Here is a 19783-nt window from a genome sequence, read left to right on the forward strand (position 1 = left end):
TTTCGACTTACTTGTCCATGGATACAGCTCTTGGGGAAATAAAGAGATGAGACAATTATCCAGGGACCAGGCTTTTATTAGATTGCTTACATCTGCGTGTTTTTTTTTTCTGTTTTTCAGATGGGTGAGTCAAATGAAGATATAGACCAAATGTTCAGCAATTTGCTGGGAGAGATGGATCTCCTGACCCAGGTAAGATCCTCTTTTTAACTTGAAATTAGTAAAAGATGGGTTTACAGTATTTGATTTTAATATGATGAGAGAGCTATCTTTAAAAAAAGAACAACTGGGGGCGCCTGGGTGGCTCAGTCGGTTGAGCGGCTGACTTCGGCTCAGGTCATGATCTCGTGGTCTGTGGGTTCAAGTCCCGCGTTGGGCTCTGTGCTGAAGGCTCGGAGCCTGGAGCCTGTTTCGGATTCTGTGTCTCCCTCTCTCTGACCCTCCCCCATTCATGCTCTGTCTCTCTCTGTCTCAAAAATAAATAAACGTTAAAAAAAAAATTTTTTTAAAAGAACAACTGGAAATTGACAGTATTGTATGTAATTTACGTAACTATAATAGTGGTGGGGAATAAAACAAAGCTGTTTTCCTGATTATATCCTCGGAGTTCAGTTAATTGAATACATTGGTCACATATATGTTCTGTTATGGCAGTTCCCATGCTCATCATGTTGAAATATTTAGCCAATAGAGGAATTTTTCCCAAGTAAACCTTCAAAACCATCATCACTGAACTATTTCCCCTGCAGTTACTAGCCAAGACCAGCCAAGCTTGGGGTACCTGAGTGGCTCAGTCAGTTAAGCATCTGACTCTTGATTTCAGCTTAGGTCATGATCTCACGGCACGTGAGATCAAGCCCCGCATCATGCTCTGTGCTGACAGCACAGAGCCTACTTGAGATTCTCTCTCTCCAGCTGTCTCTGCCCCTCCTTGACTCATGCGCACACTCTCTCAAAATAAATAAATACGCATTAAAAAAAAAGACTAGCCAAGAAAATCACCTGAATCTTTAAAGAATTTTTAGTAAAGATTCTTTACCAATCTTTGAAGGAATGCTACATTTTAAAGGGTGAGTGGAAGTTATCATGGCTTCTGATTAGACTAGAAGAACTTAGTCCTCTCAGAGTAGCATAAAGACCACCGAGGCAGCTTCACATCTAGAAAAAAACTACTGGAACCAGGACTAGATTAACTCAGATAACCCCTATTTTGGGCTAATTGGAGCCCAGGGGGCTGCTGACCTGAGGGCCAGTGACCCAGGTTACAAAGTCAGGTAAGCATTAGCATGTCTTATAGTGTTCTAATAAATGCTTCTTTGATTCAGAGCATAGTCAGCTCATCACTTTTCACATAAAATATTATAATAAGAATAATCCAGTATTCCTAAATAAGAGATCTGAAAGTTTTCCAAAAATAAATTAAGAATAGTCTGTGTTTTAAAAAACATTTATTTCAGGAAAAACAAATCAATTTTAGTTAGCACCTACTTAAAGTTTGTGTAAAATTCAAGAAAGCTTAGACACTATGAAGGAAGAAACAAAATATGAGACACTAAGCTAAGATGAAAGGGGTGCTGATTAACAGTGAGTGTTAGGATGGTAACCACACTCCTGTCAAGGAGGGGACTAAACATGGGCCCCGAAAGGGAAGGGTTGAGTGACCATCTGTGGTCTCCCTTCATTCATTCACTCACTTCTGCTCCAGTTGGAGGAGTGATTGTTCTGATTGGTTGCAGTCTGGGGTTTTCACAGGACCACAGCTGAGTGTTGTTACTCTAACTGAGGAATGGGGACAGGACCCCTTGTAGTGTCTTGAACCCGCCTCCACTCCAGGCCTTTCTGGTGTTTTCCCTTTCTTTATTGTGCTCATGTGGATGTAGTCACAGGGCTTGCTTGGCTAATACACTTCTCCCAACAGGTAGGCCTCAAGATTTCACAGTAAACAAAAAGCCCCACTTTGTCCTTGAGTTTAAAATCTAGGCTTCATTTCAGCCATTATCAAGTGCACTTTGACCTTACTGGGTATTTTTTGGGCCATTAGAAAAGCTGTATTTTAATCCTCATTTGTGAATTTTGTACATACTCTATTATTTGAAACTGCAGTGTGGTTGAGATGGTTGGATTAACCATATGCTTCCTAATTTCCCAAAAGAGCAAAATTAAAGGAAACTAAAATGTATTAAGGTGATTTTAACTTTTTTATTTTGAAATAATTTTAAGCTTAGAGAAAAGTTGAAAGAATAATACAAAGAACTCCCATTTGGGGCACCTGGGTGTCTCAGTTAAGCATCCAACTCTTGATTTTGGCTCAGGTCATGATCTCATGGTCATGAGATTGAGCCCCATGTCAGGCTCTGTGCTGAGCATGGATCCTGTTTGGGATTCCCTCTCACCCTCTGCCCCCCCGCCACACACAAACACACAAGTGTGCACATGCACACGGTCTCTCTCTCTCCCAAATAAACATTAAAAAAACAAGCAAAAGCCGAAGAATTCCCATTTACTTTTCTTTCAAATAGCTCATTAACATGTTACTCCATTTGCATTATCATTTCCCTCTGTCTCTCTCTATATATACACTTATGTGTGTTATATGCATGTGTATGTATATATATATATATATGTTTACATATGTATGTATATTTGTGTATATAGAAATTATGTTTATGTATGTATATCTATGCATAGAGAGACATAAAAGCTAGAAACCAGTATATATACTGACTGGATTTTTTATGCAGAAGGGGAGCCAAGCCATTTCCACTATTTGTATGACAAAAATTTAAATATACAAATATCCAGGAAAATATGAAAAAGAAGAGGTAATGATACATGAAGACGGATTCATGAAACAGATTTAGATCCAAATATATACAAGAATTTAAAATATGATAAAAGTGGCATTTTAAATAAGTAGCAAAAGGAAATATTTAATAAATTGTGTTGGAATAGTGTCTGGAAAATGAAAAGCTGAATTTCTTCTTCATACCTTACACCAAAATGAGCTCCATGCATCAGAGATCTAAATATATGAAATATATCCATAGAAGAAAACATGAGAAAAATGTTTATCTAATCTTAAGATGTAGGTAGCTTTTCTAAGCAAGATATGACACCCCCAAGCCATGAAAGAAAGAAGGAAATACATATATAAAAAGTTTAAATACCTACATGGAAAAAAACAAATAAATAAATTCTGAATTCATATTGATACCAAAAATAAATAAAAACAACAAAAACAAAACTGTTGGTCACCATTGGAAATTGACAGAGCATTAACTTACCACTCTGAAAATTGATAAATAAAGAGAAAGAACCAGGCATTTGCTTTAGTCTTTCTATAGTCTTAGTTACACTATATTTCAGACTAAACAAATAATTGGTGAGAGAAAGTTCTTCTTTATAGTAAAGTTCCAGGGACACTTGGGTGGCTCAGTTGGTTAAGCGTCCGACATCACCTCAGGTCATGATCTCACGGTTCGTGGGTTCGAGCCCCACATCGGGCTCTGTGCTGACAGCTCAGAACCTGGAGCCTGTTTCAGGTTCTGTGTCTCCCTCTCTCTGTGCCCCTCCCCCACTCACACTCTGTCTCCCTCTGTCTCAAAAATAAATAAACATTAAAAAAAATAAAAAATATAGTAAAGTTCCAATTAAACATTGAAAAGGAATGAAGAATTAGAAAGTCACCATTATACAATATCTGATGAAATACACACTGAAGCATATGATTTTTAAGGTTAGTGAGTACAGAGCAATGTTCTCAATCTTTACTCATTCACATATCACTTTCATGATTTTTGTCATGTTGCAACCCACTGTCCTATTATTTTCTTAATGTTTGTCATTAATTGGTTTTTAAAATTAAACTCTGTCTCAAGTAGATGTTCTAATTTGATTTTTTCTCAGACATCCAAAGGAGATACCCAATAATTTAAATTTTCATTGCGTTTTTGTATACCACCTAAAATCATTCACAGGCCACACCAGACACGTAGAGAACATGCTACATTCTTTATTTCATTTTGGGCTTTGAGTGACTTTCCTAGGATAAAGGGAACTCCTTCTGGAAATCAATTACCTTTCTTTTTTTCCTTCTCTCTAACTGGAAGCCTGTTTTATCACACATGTATGTATTAATATTTTGTTAGAGAACTACTTCTGATTTCTTTGAATAGCATGGTGATTATGTCCTGAGCAAAGATTAATCAGCTACCCTAATTGTGATGTTAGACTTCTTAGTCACGGTGAAGGAGCTCATTGATGAAATTCTTTGTACTTTTCTTTGTTCTGGTATTTGCCCCAATGTTTAATCAATCAACTTCCTCTCTTCTCCACAGTTTTGCTTATTCTGTTTTTCAGAATGAATTCTGGGTCTGCAGTCACTTTTCCTTATACTTTATCCTTAATACTAACTTGCTTGGGTTAATTTTTTTAACTTCTTAATTAATGGTCTTTTTTTGTTTCTACTTATAATTGAGGATATTCCATTGTTTTATTCTCAAACGTATAATGATTCGTTTCCTTCGGACATCTAAGACATGAACAAGGATATTATTTACCAAACCCAATTAACATCAAAGGATGCACTTACTATCATGAACATGTTCATGTTGCAGGATGGGGGAAATCACCTCTTAAACTATAGACATAAAAACATTTTTGGAAATTTAGATTGTATGTGTAATATAGCTTTCAAATCATGGAGGAAGTCACCTTTTCAATCCAAAGCTTTTATTTACAAAATTGATAACTTATTCTGTCTTAATTTATTTTTAATAAGAGTTTTATTAGATAAGAAAAAGCATAGGGGCGCCTGGATGGCTCAGTGGATTGTGTGCAACTTCAGCCCAGGTCATGATCTAGAGGTTCACGAGTTCAAACCCTGCATCAGGCTCTGTGCTGACAGCTCAGAGCCTGGAGCCTACTTCAGGGTTCTGTGTCTCCCTCTCTCTGCCCCTCCCCAGCTCTTGCTCTCTCTCTCTCTCTCAAAAATAAATAAAAACAGTTTAAAAAAAGAAAAAGCATAATATTTTATTATGTACTGGCAGATTCATCCTGAAACAACTTTGATCTTCCAAGTGACTAGACATTCCTTTTCTTTGATGTCGTTACTTAAGTCCTTACAAGAATTACACACGATATGTGTCACAAATGCACCATTACAGGAGATTTATCTGTTATTCCTGAAAATTAACTATCTCATGCTCATCATTCTATGTTGACCTGCTGTTTCAAGGTATACCTTGTAGAACCATTTTGAAGTAGTCATTTTCTGTAGGGGTAAAAAATCACATAAAGCATTTTTCATGTAAGAATACAGTTTTCAAAGAACATATTTAGAAAGAAAATGTGTAAACAATAAATGGTTTTGTCTTAATGATTAAAATATACTGCAGACATGTTAATGTGGTAAATAACTTTGAGGACGGGGATCTATTTTCACAGAGTTTAGGAGTTGACACTCTTCCTCCTCCTGACCCCAAACCACCCAGAGCTGAATTCAACTACAGTGTGGGTTTTAAGGATTTAAATGGTAAGCAAAATAATTTCTTAAGTAATTTGAAATCATAACAATGACTAACATCTGTACAGAACTATGATTTGAAAACAAAAATGTAAGGAACCTGGACATTTTAAACTCCTGGATTTTGGCTTGTGTTTTATGGTGTTTGGATTAAATTGGGGGGCCAAAAAGATATTTTTGCCTACAATGAAAGGGAATACTATCCTGCATTTATGTAGAGTATCAAAGCAATTTTTTTTAAGTAAAGGGAGTTTCTTCCTAGTACTAAGAACCAAGAGTAAGAAGCTACAATAGAATAAAAAAATATTAATAAGGAAATGTCCCTTCAAAGATAATAATGAACTATCCATTTCAGAATGTTTGATAATATATGTATGGGTGCTTCAAAATATATTTTAATTGATATATAATTAATATGTATTTGCTCTATTTTTTATCTTCCCTGAAATCATCACATTATTTTATTAACAAAAATCTGTCTTCTTATTTAGTACGAAGACAATCTTTAGCCCATGTGCTTTTTAAAACTACAATGAATCTTGTAGTAATTGCTTCCAGTGAGAATGCACTGCAACTCTTGAAAAAGCTTTTCCAAAGACGTGCAGTACCCACCAAAAAAATGAAAAACAAAGTAATAGAGAAGCCCAGTTACAGAAATCCAGAATTCCAAGTTTTTTTCTGCCACTGGGTTTCTTTGTTTCTGTTATTTTTAGTAATTTTTTTATAAACCTTTAGGTGCCAATGCCTATACCTGGACAAATTATAATACATTTCTTCTGACTTCTTTTCCCCCCTTCTTTTCTGTTTGCCATATAAACTTAACTATTCCTGGCAGTTATTTCCATCATGAGATTGAGTGATGGTAACATTCATGACATTTCAAAAGAAGCAATACACCTTGGTAAACTGTCTGACATTAATAAATAACATATACTTGCACATATGAACAGTGCGGGTTTTTGCCTAATCACACTCACCATGGCTGAGTGCTTTAATCAGTTCAATTAAAAGAATTAATCAATACTGCAGTTATAGACGACTCAACTACTGCCTTCTAAGCACTCAGTACCTAGTATCCAAAAATTACTGAAAATGACAGAAACAAAGAATCCCCACAATAATATAGTATTGCTTAAGTATAGTCACGAGAAACTCATGTCATTAAGACTAGAAGATTAGACATATCCATGAGGCACAATTTGGGTAGAGGACAAAACCATTAAAAACTACTTATGTGTACTGAAAATTAAATGTGTTGGTAATTAGAAAAGAAATAGGCTTTTTACTGTCTTCACTTAAAATGTTGCTAAAATAAGTTAAAAATATTTTGCCCAAAGTCATTCAGAGAGTTAAAGACTTCTGAACAGAACCCATTCAATTCTGTATTGCTCACTTCTGTATTGATATAGTTAAGGTTATGATTTTCTTTAGAAATTGTTAATATGAGAACTGTTATGGGAACTCTGTCCCTAAAATTTTTATAAAGGATTAAAATAATTTGCTCATATGGCAACAGTCACAACATAATTGCTGACATTAAGAAATTATGAATATACTTCATTTGTTCTACATATATTTTCTTTGAAAATTTTTAAATTAATTCAATTTTATGAAGAAGTTATATGCAAAAATGGCTTAGAAGAAAATAAATCCTTTTTACACATTTACTTGAGTCCAAGTGCTATACACTAGAACTATCAGCATGAGTATAATATGCTACTTGGTATTTACTATGATGGTGTTTGGCAATAAATTATTTCACAGAGCTTCATGGTCGTTGCTGAGTAAGCTGCATTTCCTCATTCCACTTCATCCTGCATGTAGCAGGTGACTCTTCTTCCTCATGAATCCCTTCCATAATGCCCATCCTGTGTTCATTACATTTGCCATCCAGTGAATGCCTGCTTACCAAAGCACTCCTCTAACAATGCTCACTGACACCACTCCCCCATAGGCCCCACAGTCTGTCAGCTTTCAGGATCACATGTCCAATCACCAATCACACATGGAAGAAATTCCAGTGAGAACTGTCCTTCCTCACCCTCACTCTGAAAATCCGTGTCCGTGCTTTTTTAAAAGTTAACTCTCAGCTCACCGGCTTATGAAGTATTTACCACTTAACCCAGTTCTTTAAAATTATTTTTTACCTCTCAACCTCCTTAGTGCTTTATTTCCTGCTGATAATCATTAATCACTCTTTCTTTGAATGTGAGAGTTTCCGTAGTTGGATGGTGTGCCTACAGAAGTTCTATCCTTACCACAAGTCTCAAAGCATACTAAACCCCGGTTGATTGGGACCTACTTTCTTCCAAATAGATTTATCATCGGTACTCTGTCTGCTCTCCTAAGGCCTGGGGAAAACTCCCCTTCCATCTGTTTCCAACATCTCCCCTCCCCTACTTTTCTAAAACTCTCAGCTCTTGCACCAGAATATGCAAGAATTCCTATTTAGGCAACTAATCATGTGCTTGGATCTGACTTTGTAGCTAATCTGTGAGGGTAGAAAATAAGTTTTTCTCCTTTTCTGGGGGGTGGGGGGTGGAGGAGAACTTCAGCTTTGTTGAGGTATAATTGACAAAATTGTAATACATTTAAAGTGTACAGCTGTAACTGACTCGATATATGTGTGCGTATAGAAGAATTTCCTCCATAGAGTTAATTGACACATCAACAGGGGCGCCTGGATGGCTCAGTCCATTAAGCGTCTGACTTTGGCTCAGGTCATGATCTTGCAGTTTGTGAGTTTGAGCCCCACGTTGGGCTCTGTGCTGCCAGCTCAGAGCCTTGAACCTGCTTCTTTGCCCCTCCCCCCCATACTCTGCCTCTCTCAAAAATGAATAAACATTAAAAAAAAATGAACACATCCATCACCTCACATGTTGTTGTTGAGAATATTTAAATTCTACTCTCTCAGCAAATTTCAGTTAAATAACAGTATTATCAACTATGGTCACCATGTTATACATTGGTTCCTGAGACCTTATTCATCTTTATAACTAAAAGTTTGTACTCTTTCGCCAGCCTCTCCCTGTTTCCCACACCCCCCTGCCCCTGACAACCCGTACCCAAATACCACTCTTAAAAATGACCTTCTTAAAAATGACACACACACACACACACACACACAATGAAGTATTACTCAGCAATCAAAAAGAATGAAATCTTGCCATTTGTAACTGCATGAATGGAACTAGAGTGCATTATGCTGAGTGCAATTAGTCAGTTGGAGAAAGACAAATATCATATGACTTCACTCATATGAGGACTTTAAGATACAAAACAGGTGAACATAAGGGAAGGGAAGCAAAAATAATATAAAACAGGGAGGGGGACAAAACCTAAGAGACTCTTAAATACAGAGAACAAACAGAGGGCTGCTGGAGGGATTGTGGGATGGGGGGATGGGCTAAATGGGTAAGGGGCATTAAGGAATCTACTCCTGAAATCATTGTTGCACTATATGGTAACTAACTTGGATGTAAATTAAAACATAAATATTTAATTTAAAAAATGAAAATTCTTTAAAAAATGGCCTTCTTTCTGTTTTCCCAGGTAGAAATTGTTACTTTGATCATTAACGTGGTGATTTTTCCTATCAGAGTCCTTAAATGCGCTGGAAGACCAAGATTTAGATGCTCTCATGGCAGATCTGGTAGCAGACATAAGTGAGGCCGAGCAGAGGACAATCCAGGCACAGAAAGAGCCTTCTCAGAATCAGAATCATCCAGCACCCCTGAACATACCAGATTTCAGCGGTGCAGCCGCTCTTGGTTACGGAGCAAATGTTGCTGTAACTAGTGTTAGCCAGTATGAGGATGATTTACCACCTCCGCCGGCTGATCCCATGTTAGACCTTCCACTGCCGCCACCACCTCCTGAACCTCTCTCTCAGGTAAGTGTGTGGGGCAGGGATGGCAGGACTCTTGACCTCTGCTACCCATGGTCTTTGACTTTCTTCAAAATGACAGTTACATTCATAATTACCTAATTTCTGAGATACTTAAACAAGGATACTGAGTACGTTTGTTGCAAAGCCAGAGTCCTCCATAAGAAGACACATTGGTGTGTATAAAGAACATATTGGGGACATACTCAGGAATTATTATAGCTCGGCTTAAGTTTATATTTGTATGCGACACTCCCTGATAGTACTCAACCTTTTAGGGTAATGTTTTATTAACTTGGCATGAGCAGTGCAACCAATTTTATATCATGTCTCTGTCTCTGGTGCTTGCCCAGTATGTAAAGAATTGAAAGCATTCCTCACATACTTCTGAATTGAACTAAATGGAATTTTGTTGAATTTGGCTACCCTGTTCAGTAGAGCAAATATATCTATGAACTATTGGTAATCTCGTAGTTGGGTGGAGTGAGGGTGGAACATTTACTTACAAAAATCAAAGGGCTTTAGGAGCACCTTGGTGGCTTAGTCAGTTGAGCATCCAACTCTTAATTTCAGCTCAGGTCATTATCCCAGGGTTACAGAATTAAGACCCGCATTGAGCCCACACATTGGGCTCTGCACTGAGTGTGGAGTCTGCTTGAGATTCTCTATTTCCTCTCTCTCTCTCTCTCTCTCTCTCTCTCTCTCTCTTTCTCCCTCTCCCTCCCTCCCCCTCCCTCTCTCTTCCCTCTCTCTCTCTTTCTGCCCCTCTTCCCCACTCATGTGCTCTATCTCTCTCTCTAAAATAAAAAAAAATAAAAATAAAGGGCTTCAGGCTCATAAAATATTTTACTCTCTTTTCTGCCTGCTCACATGTGTTTGTCAGTGTTTTCTTGGTGAATTATAAGTTTAGGTTTGAGTTTGAGTCTTAACTTTTAGAAAACTAAGGACCCCTTTAGGAATCAAATAAAAACTAAGACTCGCAGAAAATGTATGCTGATCCAGAAAAATGTATATAATCTCAGAGAGTACTCAAATCCCTTGAGATCCACCTGTAGATTCCTCAGGTTAGACTCCAGCTTTGAGCCACTCAGAGATTTCTGTGGACTAAATATGTGAAGCTCTTTTAGAGTCCTCATTTTATCTTTGAAGTTACTATTTCTAAGATACAAAGAGTGACTGCATTCTACATCTTTGGGTTGAACATTTTTGTTATGGTTATTTAAATTCTGAAAATCAAATGTGAAATTCGGTGCCTCCTAACACAGCCTTTTGTCAACATAAAGTAACTAACACATTAGCCATGGGCCAGGTACTTTCTCACTGCTGTTCTCTAGTGGATGGTGTTGAATGTCTTGCTGTTTTACAGGAAGAAGAAGCAGCCCTAGCCAAGGCTGATAAAATTAAGCTAGCATTGGAAAAACTGAAGGAAGCCAAGGTCAAGAAGGTAAACTATGAATCACTTTTGCATGGGGCAGTTAAGTTAATGACATTTACGCTTAATGGGAAAAAAAAAAAAACTAAAATTTCTAGTGGTGTTTTCCAAATAGGTATAAATTTTTTTTTTTTAATTTTAGGACAGATAATTACATAGTTATTCTTTCTGTGACATCAGTTGGCTCATTTGTGATTGATAAAGAGGGATCTATTTAATACAAATGTGGAAGTTTCCAAGTTTCCACCCCCAGGGCTCCCTCCCCTGGAGGCACCCTCTTGTTCTGCTCAGCTGTCATGTAATAGCAAGTGGTGCCACCTTCTGGGCCCACTTAACTGGGTCAGAGCTTCGCTTCCATTGGCTTTTCCTTAGTCAGCATTTCCCCAGTTGCTTTTGTACATTTTTCATCACCCCTGAGGCAACCTCCAGCCCCGCTGCCCGCCCTAGATGTCCTGGTTATTTCCTGAGATCTCAAATGTTTTGACTAGTGCTCTGGGTTCAAAGTTGCATATATTTTGAGTGATCTGTCTAATCCTATTCTCCCAATAAGCCTGCAGTTTCTTTGTGTGTTTTCTGCAGACTGTAGGCTTTCCAGGAACACATATATTACATTATCATAGAAACACATGTATTTAACCTCAGTAGAATTGCATACCTAATAACAGCTAAGTGTTAATGATAGTTGATTTGGTAACTTAGAAGAAAGATGAAACAATCTTATTTCACTTCCTGAAGCATATGCCATGTCTGAGACCACTTAAGAACTTCTTACTTCTAGCTGGGTAAATTGTTCTTTTCACAGAGCATAAGACCTTATATTCCTGCAGTACGTATCAGGGTTCCTTGGATGAAAGTGTTCAATACATGCTGAATAATATTCAGTAAATAGTCCTTGACTATCCCTGGGTTCAGACATTCAAGGTTCATGTGTGAAAGTCTTCCCAGATCAGTCTGGCTCCATTCATTCTAAACATGCATGAAATTCTTTACCATTATTCTTCCCAGTTCTCTACATGTGATTAAATTCTGTTTGAGTTATTGGAATCATACATCCTCAGCTGCCTTGCCCTTCTGTCCCCTTGTACTCATCTCATTAAGCCCTGGCTAACTCCAGCTCTCCTCCTACTCAGTCTGCCCCTCACCAGTGCCTAGGCTTCCCAACAGTGCAGGCACTCTCCCACTAACCTAGGAAATGATTTCTACCTGTTCTGTCCTTTAAAACTTCCAATACCTTCCACATCCACATTCTCTCAGCTAATGATGTTGCTCCCTGTTGCACTGAGAAAATAGCAGGACTCAGAAGGAAGGTTCCATAAGCTCCTGACACATTTATCTTCCTGCCTGCCTGCACCTGTGACATAGAGTCCATAGTCTTTCCTGTAACTGTTGATGAGCTGTCATGTTTCTGAGACCAGCTTCTCATGTGCTCCAGTTCCCATCCTGTCTTCTTGCCCCTCCCATGCTAAAGCCTCCCATGGTGCCCCATCTCACACAAAAAAAGCCCAATCCTCACAGCAGTTGAAAGCCCGTAGATGGTCTGGCTGCCCGCTGTCCCCCACCACTTACCCCATTCTTGCTACCTGGTCTCACCATTGGTCTTCAGACACTCGAGGAATGCTCTGGCCTCAGGACCTTTGCACTTGACAGTGTCCTACCTCAAAAGCTCTTCCCCAGATACTGGTGGGTTTTCTCTGTTCCTCTCCTAGGTCTGGTCACCTTCTCAGTGAGGCCTTCTGATCTGACATTGCACTCACACGTCACCACTACCCCCACCCCTTCCCACTTTCTTTTTCTCTTCTGTGCTCATCACCATCCAGCATACTGTCTACTTCTATTTATTGCCTACATCTCCTCCTCACACCCACAGAAGTTCCTCCAGGGATTTTTGTGTTTTCTTCACTGACACATCTGCATCCCATAGAACGGTGCTGGGTTTACAGATATACTCCAGTTCAGGCCATGTCTCTTCCTGTGTAGAGTTAAATTCTAGAGGGGGAGTAAGTGTTAGGAGGAAAGTAAAGCAGAAAGAAGTGATGGAGAGTACCTGAGCCACTCCTAGGTGGACCTAGTGATGGGGGAGGCCTCTCTGAGGAGACACCACTTAAGCAAAGACCTGGGCAGCAAGAAGAGGCCAGCTCCCCCTGCACACAGTTGGGGAGTGTCCTGGGCAAGCTGGGTGGCCATTGTTCAGAGAGCCATTGAGTAGGAGGGAAAGTTGAGGAGGAGTTGAGGTCAGAGAGGCAGGCCAGGCCACACAGCCTCACAGACCCAAGGAAGAGTCTGGAATGTATAAGTGCATTGGGAAGCCATTTGAGGGTTTTTAACCAGGGATAATATCTGGTTTTCAGAGATCATCCTGGATACTTCATGGAAACTGGAAAGGATGACAAGCAGGGTGGCCTGTTCTACAGCCCACATTAGCACAGTGGCTCCCTGGACATAAACGTGGGCCACAGTGGGTCACTAACTTTATCTGTAGGGTAAAAACACAGAAGGAAATGAGTACAAAGAAAATGCACAATTACTTAAACTATTTTAAAACACCAGACTGTTTGTGAAAGGGGGGCCACATTGGCTATATTTTCAGAGGGGAAGTGAAAAGAGAAGTCGATTGTTAGATAAAAAGGTAGGACAGCTAGCTTGCTCAGTCGATTTGCTTCAACTAGAGGTTAAGAGACTGGGAGGAGATAGCAGCTGTTTCCTGCAGCGTATCAGAAAGCCAGAGAACTTCAACCGTAATTTAGGTGAGGTAAATTGTAACGGTAAACACAGTGCACAACCTGTCTTGATTCAACGAAGATGTCAAACAAAGCCACTCTGTACGTTTGAGTTGTACGTTTGGTCTGATTTCAGACACTCCAGATACGTTCCTTAAAACAGAAACCTGTGAGCACAGAACATTAAGAAAATAACAGAGACAAAAATAAAAAATAAAAAAAAAAGAAAATAACAGAGACACACTTGTACATTACTAACATGACTAAGATGTACTCATACATAGTCTGCAACATAGAAATGGAGTCTGAAGTACTCTGTAGTACTCAAGTACTCAAGTACTCTGTAGAGTGTTGACATCATTTTGGATTGCAAATGATGTACATACAGCTTATGTTACAAAGCTTTTGGAACTGGAAATGGGATCAGACTCACTCACTAACTTCATGTGTTTGTTCATTTGCTTTAAAGCTCGGTGACACAGGAGAGCAATTCCATGTGTCAATTTTATCATGGAATCAAAGAAAATGTATATCATTTTCTTTGTATATGATGTATAGGATCATGTATATGATTCTAGGATATTCTTTTATTTAACAACTTGCAAAAGAAAAAGAAGAAATGATAGAAATCATGAAGTTCTTACTGTAACAGATTAGAAAGGGGAGGTTTTTTTCATTCTTGAATCATTCTATCCTGTATCAAACAGTATAGATATGAAAAGCGCTCTGCTTGCTCAATCACATAACTGGGATGTAGCAATATTACGTGTTAGTGTAGCTACTCTTCAGCTTGTAAATGTGACAGAAGCTGTGAAGAATAGTAAATACAATTTCTTCCTGCTAAAAGTTGCCAGCCTTCTCTTGTTTTTTTTCTTTATTTTCCAAGTTCTGTAATTGTAGACATTCATAACTACATGTGGATTAAATTTAGTTTGCAACTTCTGCCAAAAAAAATTAAAAAAAGTTTCATCACTGTGAAATTATGTGATTCAGTTTTTGTCCCTCTATCTAAAAACAAAACAAAACACAAACATATGTTTTATTTTCTCAAGAATACCTAAGCAAAAATGAAATGTGGTCAAACATCATTATTTTTTCCATCATGGAGATTAAGTCTTCTAAATTCTAACGTTGGCCGTGTTTTCTTAGGACATGTAGCTACTCCACATCAGTAATTCTCAGCAGAGGGGTTCCTGGGTGGCTCCATCAGTTAGGCATCTGACTCTTGATTTTGGCTCAGATCATGATCTCAAGATTCGTGAGTTCAAGCCCCACGCTGGGCTCTGCACTGACAGATTTCTCTCTCTCCCTTTCTTTCTGCCCCTCCCTCGCTTGTATGCACTCTCTCTCACTCTCTCTCTCTCAAAAATAAAGAAATAACCTTAAAAAATATTTACAAAAAAATACTAATAATTTTCAGTAGAGAGCAGTGGGTAGGCCTTCCACAGAAAATAAATCGTAATAAAGCCCGCTATTTGAGGATTTTGTGTTTCTGTACAACCCTCCATGCTTCATGCCTCAGGTCAGATGAATGTTTCTTTGACTTTGTGGCACTTGGACCTATCGTTTTAAATACATCAAAAGACAAACATACAGGAAAAAAGCAACCTTCCAACAAGATGTTTCTGGGCTACAGGTTTTATAGGTTTTCAAGGGAGAAAAAGTATTCTGCAGACAAACCTGGACTAAAGGTCTAATTTGAATGATCCTGTGGAGAGGATACGCACTTTTGCTGCCCTGATGTCTTATGTTTTCACTCTCAGTGTGCAACTGTTGAGAAGAAGGCATATGCTAACTTGTGGTTCCTTCGGGCCCCTCACCCAGATTTCTATCTCCACCCATACCCTGGGTTTCTGTCAGTAACTCTGCATAACAATCCACAAGATTGCGCTCTTCATCCTGTTCCCTATAGAACGTTTTGGAGATCAAATTAGGTGGAAGTAGGACAGGAGAGGCAGTTTCTCAGGGGCTCAGAACCTAACCCAAACTTTTGGGGAGGGAGAAATGTTACCAAATGTAACATTTCTCCAGTCCTTCACTTTTTTAATAGTGGTAAGTCTCATCTGTGAATAACCAGTACAGACCCTAGACAAACAGAATAGGCAGAACTTGTCTTTATCTGTTTCACACTTCTCTTTTCAAGTTAGAATAGAAATGTAAGTAAGCAAGAGTGGTACCAGGCAGTTCTGGTTAGGGATGTTTCCAGGAATTCTCTGTATAATGTGTATAGTTGGAGACACCTCAGGCTGATGGTCAGTTAGGGCAGTGTTGTCTGGAAAGGAAAAGGTAACAACATCTGCTTCCGGCATGGCAATCAGAGATAGACTCCAACTTGATTGACTCTCACTAATGCTAATTCCCATGTAATTAGGTAGGATCAGTGATCTTGGTAAAGACTAAAATAAGAACACAGGGCTTTCTAGGAGTTGTAGGAAATCTTCCCCAAACATATGTGTGTAGTAAATTGGGGCTCAGTGGGCACATTTCCGCTGTTCCTTTTGAAGACTGGCTATATAGCACCATCATAATTACTTCATGAATGAATTATCTTATATTAAATCAGAATCATGGTCTCTCTGGAGTGGGGGGGGGGGGGGGGTCGGAATATTTTATAACTTTGACAAGTTGCCTGGGAAAAATCAGTGAAATCCTGTGTCCTTATTGAAGATGAGTAAATTCTGCTCCCACCAAACCCTCCAGATTTGGAATGGGATAACTATCAATTTCACTGTGAACTCAGTGCAGTAGAATTTTTTAAAAAAATGGAATGAAAAGTAAATTTGATCATTAATTTGCCTTCATGCCTCCATAATTCATTTTGCTTAATCCACCTCTAATCTCAAAGATACTCAGCTATGACACAGTCTGTAACCCTCCCGTAAGGCCCCTCAGTGGTATTGTGTCGCTATGTACTCTTGACCTTCAGAAGAATTGTAGTTTAACCAACTTGATCTTTTCTGTATCTTAGAACTCTTGGGTTGCATGAAATAGGACTCAACTCCAGCTAAGCAAAAGAAGAATTTATTATAGACATGCTTTCAAACAAGAAATGCTTCTGGGCTCCTGGATGAACCTCAACAAGTATAGAAAGATATCAGGAGAGCAGGAAGTCAGCACTTCTTTGATCCTGTTTGTTTTCTGTCTGCTTCACCAGAATGCAGGGTCTCTGAAGGCTGGGCAAGGACTTTGTTTATTATGCGTTTTTTTTCAGTTTGGGTTTTTTTGTTTGTTTTGTTGTGTTGGCTTGTGGGTTTTTATTTTTGGTTTGTGAATAGGTTTTTCCATCTCCATATTTTTTGCACCTTAAGCAGTACTAAGCATATGAGTGAGTTCATATTGAGTGACTTTGCAGGAGACCTTCTTACTTAAATTCACAGAAATAATAACAACTTTGAAACCTTAATCTTCATGGCCTTCTCCAGTTGCTGAAATTTACTAGCTGCACTGTGGCTTTATCCTCAGCTTGTTGTCAAGGTGCACATGAATGATAACAGCACTAAATCGTTGATGGTGGATGAGCGGCAATCAGCCCGGGATGTTCTAGACAACCTTTTTGACAAAACCCACTGTGACTGCAGTGTAGACTGGTGTCTTTATGAAATATACCCAGAACTTCAAATTGGTAAGTCCCATCGTCAGTGTTAGACTGTGCTCCAAAAACCTGTGGGTTTGCTTTTTTATGGGTTTTGGTCTCTTATTAAGAAGAATTTGGTTCAAGACTATCAGGATTTCCCATAAATCACTCCCCTTATGGCAGATTCAGTGCTTGACTCTTCATTCCTTTGTGGTGAAGAGCCTCAGATTGTAACAAGTAGCCAGACCTTGGGGGATGTAAACACTATTATTGCCACCGCTGTAGTGGTTCCATAAGAAAGAGAAAGTGATAGGATGATACCTCTTACTGCATGCTTAGTAAGTTGAACATATTGTGGGAGGGCCTGGGTATCTGTCAGCTAATGTCTCTTTAGAGTTTGCGTCTTTACACTATAGTGTAACTCTGCCATACATCAATGTTCATTTCCCCTTCCACCGTCCCCACTCACACTTTGTTTAGTTGAAGAGGCTCAGCTCCAAAGAGCAAAGGACAGTTGGTAGAATTGGAGTAAAAAAAAAAAAAAAAAAAAAAAGTGAAAAAGCAATTAAAGAAATACTCTTGTTACTTCTCTTTGTTAAAATCACTCAGAACAGTTGTCTCTCTCAGGAGAGCTTGGTGGAATACAGAATTACCTGCCTTCAAAGCTTTCAGTGAATTTTTTTTTTTAATGAATGAAATGGTGTACACTGAAAGAATCTCTTGAGGTATTTTGCAACTCTCTGAGTCAAATAGAGAAATGAAAGCCTTCCTGTATGTTTAGGTTTGGTTCAGATATGCGTATGTAGTTTTTAGTGTCTTGGGGGGTGATGTTTCAGAGAACATATCACATGTCTCATAGCCTCCTTCAGAGTTGTTAAGCCAATTATTGCTTCATGGTCCTCCTTATGGATAAGATGTTTACCTCCATCTGAGACTGTTTAAAGTGAAAAGTAAAAATGCAGGTAAGAAACAAGTGCAGTGGCTGGCCATTATCACTATATTGTATGGTCGTCTGCCATGTTTTTTTGTGGAAAATAAGTTGAAGACCTGACACTGAAGAAGAAACATAATAGGGGTGTTACAATGTGACATCATGGAAGAATTAGGAATTTCTAAAAACCGATGAGAAGAATGAAGCATTGTATTTAACTCAATACTAGCTTAATTCTCTGTTGGAAACCCTAATGTCTTGGGTTGGAAAGAATGCTTTTTCTTGTTTCATCAGAAAGGGTTTTTGAAGACCATGAAAATGTTGTTGAAGTCTTATCAGACTGGACAAGAGACACAGAAAATAAAGTGCTATTTTTGGAGAAAGAGGAAAAATACGCTGTATTTAAAAACCCCCAGGTAAGATAACTTGTATATAGTTAAACCATATAAAATATGGAGGATTTTTTTTAATGTCACCTGTGTACTAACAAACATCATTCATTGTCTCACAAAATATTGCAAATATATTCCTTTAAAAAAAACACACACACACACAATCCAGGGACACCTGGGTGACTCAGTCAGTTAAGTGCCAGACGTCGGCTCAGGTTATGATCTCACAGTTTGTGGGTTCGAGCCCTGCATCAGGCTCTGTGCTGACAGCTCAGAGCCTGGAGACTGCTTTGGATTCTGTGTCTCCCTCCCTCTGTCCCCTTCTCTCTCTCTCTCTCTCTCTCTCTCTATCTCTATCTCTATCTCTATCTCTATCTCTATCTCTATCTCAAAAATAAATAAACATTAAAAAAAAAATAAAGGAATGCCTGCGTGGCTCAGTCAGTTGAGCATCTGACTTCCACTCAGGTCATGATCTCATGGTTCATGAATTCGAACCCCACATTAGACTCTCTGCTGTCAGCACAGAGGCCTCTTACATCCTGTCTCCCTCTCTCTCTTCCCCTCACCTCCCTTTCTTAAAAATAAATAAACATTAAAAAACTTAAAAAAAATTTTTTTTGTTACATTTCTTTATTTTTGAGAGGCAGAGAGACAGAGCATGAGTGGGGGAGGGGCAGAGAGAGAGGGAGACAGAATCAAAGGCAGACTCCAGGCTCCAAGCTGTCAGCACAAAGCCCGATGTGGAGCTCGAACTCATGAACCGTGAGATCATGACCTGAGCTGAAGTCGGATGCCTAACCGACTGAGCCACCCAGGCGCCCCCAAAAATTTTTTCACTTAATAAAAATACACAAACTCAACTCTTAGGTCATATGTAAACTATAATAGGCCCTTAAAGGATTCAGAAAGAATAGAAACCATTTTGTTTTTTTTAGATCCAGCATCCAAAGCATATCTGTCTGTTTATTAATCCTCTTCTTCTGTCCTTACTTCTATTTGGCTACATTAATTCAATATACCTTGATGCACTAAGGGTCATGAATGCTTCATGTTTTAAACACTCTTTTTTGTTGTTGCTAATACTTGGTGCTTATTGATGCTGGGATTACTAAAGAGGGCACCTGGAAAATGTACCATTTATTGTGATTTAATTCTATAAACAGTCTACGTAATGAAAAGCATTATTCTCCGGGGAGCCTGGGTTGCTCAGTCAGTTAAGCGTTCGACTCTTGATTTCGGCTCAGGTCATGATATCGAGCCCTGCCCTGGGCTCCGTGCTCGGTGTGGATCCTGCTTAAGAGTCTCTCATACTCCCATGTGCTCA

General features: G+C 38.8%; 1 protein-coding gene across 1 annotated transcript in view; it reads left to right on the plus strand.

Moving 5' to 3' along the window:
• Positions 1-19783, plus strand: part of LOC102970811 (amyloid beta precursor protein binding family B member 1 interacting protein) — a 98799-nt gene that overhangs the window by 37590 nt on the left and 41426 nt on the right. Inside the window, exons 2-7 of the mRNA XM_042991261.1 lie at positions 121-192; positions 5446-5533; positions 9124-9416; positions 10777-10854; positions 17022-17181; positions 18359-18480. Coding sequence (XP_042847195.1) covers positions 121-192; positions 5446-5533; positions 9124-9416; positions 10777-10854; positions 17022-17181; positions 18359-18480 — 813 coding nt within the window. The remainder of the gene's footprint in view (positions 1-120; positions 193-5445; positions 5534-9123; positions 9417-10776; positions 10855-17021; positions 17182-18358; positions 18481-19783) is intronic.

The sequence above is a fragment of the Panthera tigris genome, chromosome B4 (genome assembly GCF_018350195.1).
Source record: "Panthera tigris isolate Pti1 chromosome B4, P.tigris_Pti1_mat1.1, whole genome shotgun sequence".
NCBI classification, from domain to species: Eukaryota; Metazoa; Chordata; class Mammalia; order Carnivora; family Felidae; genus Panthera; species Panthera tigris.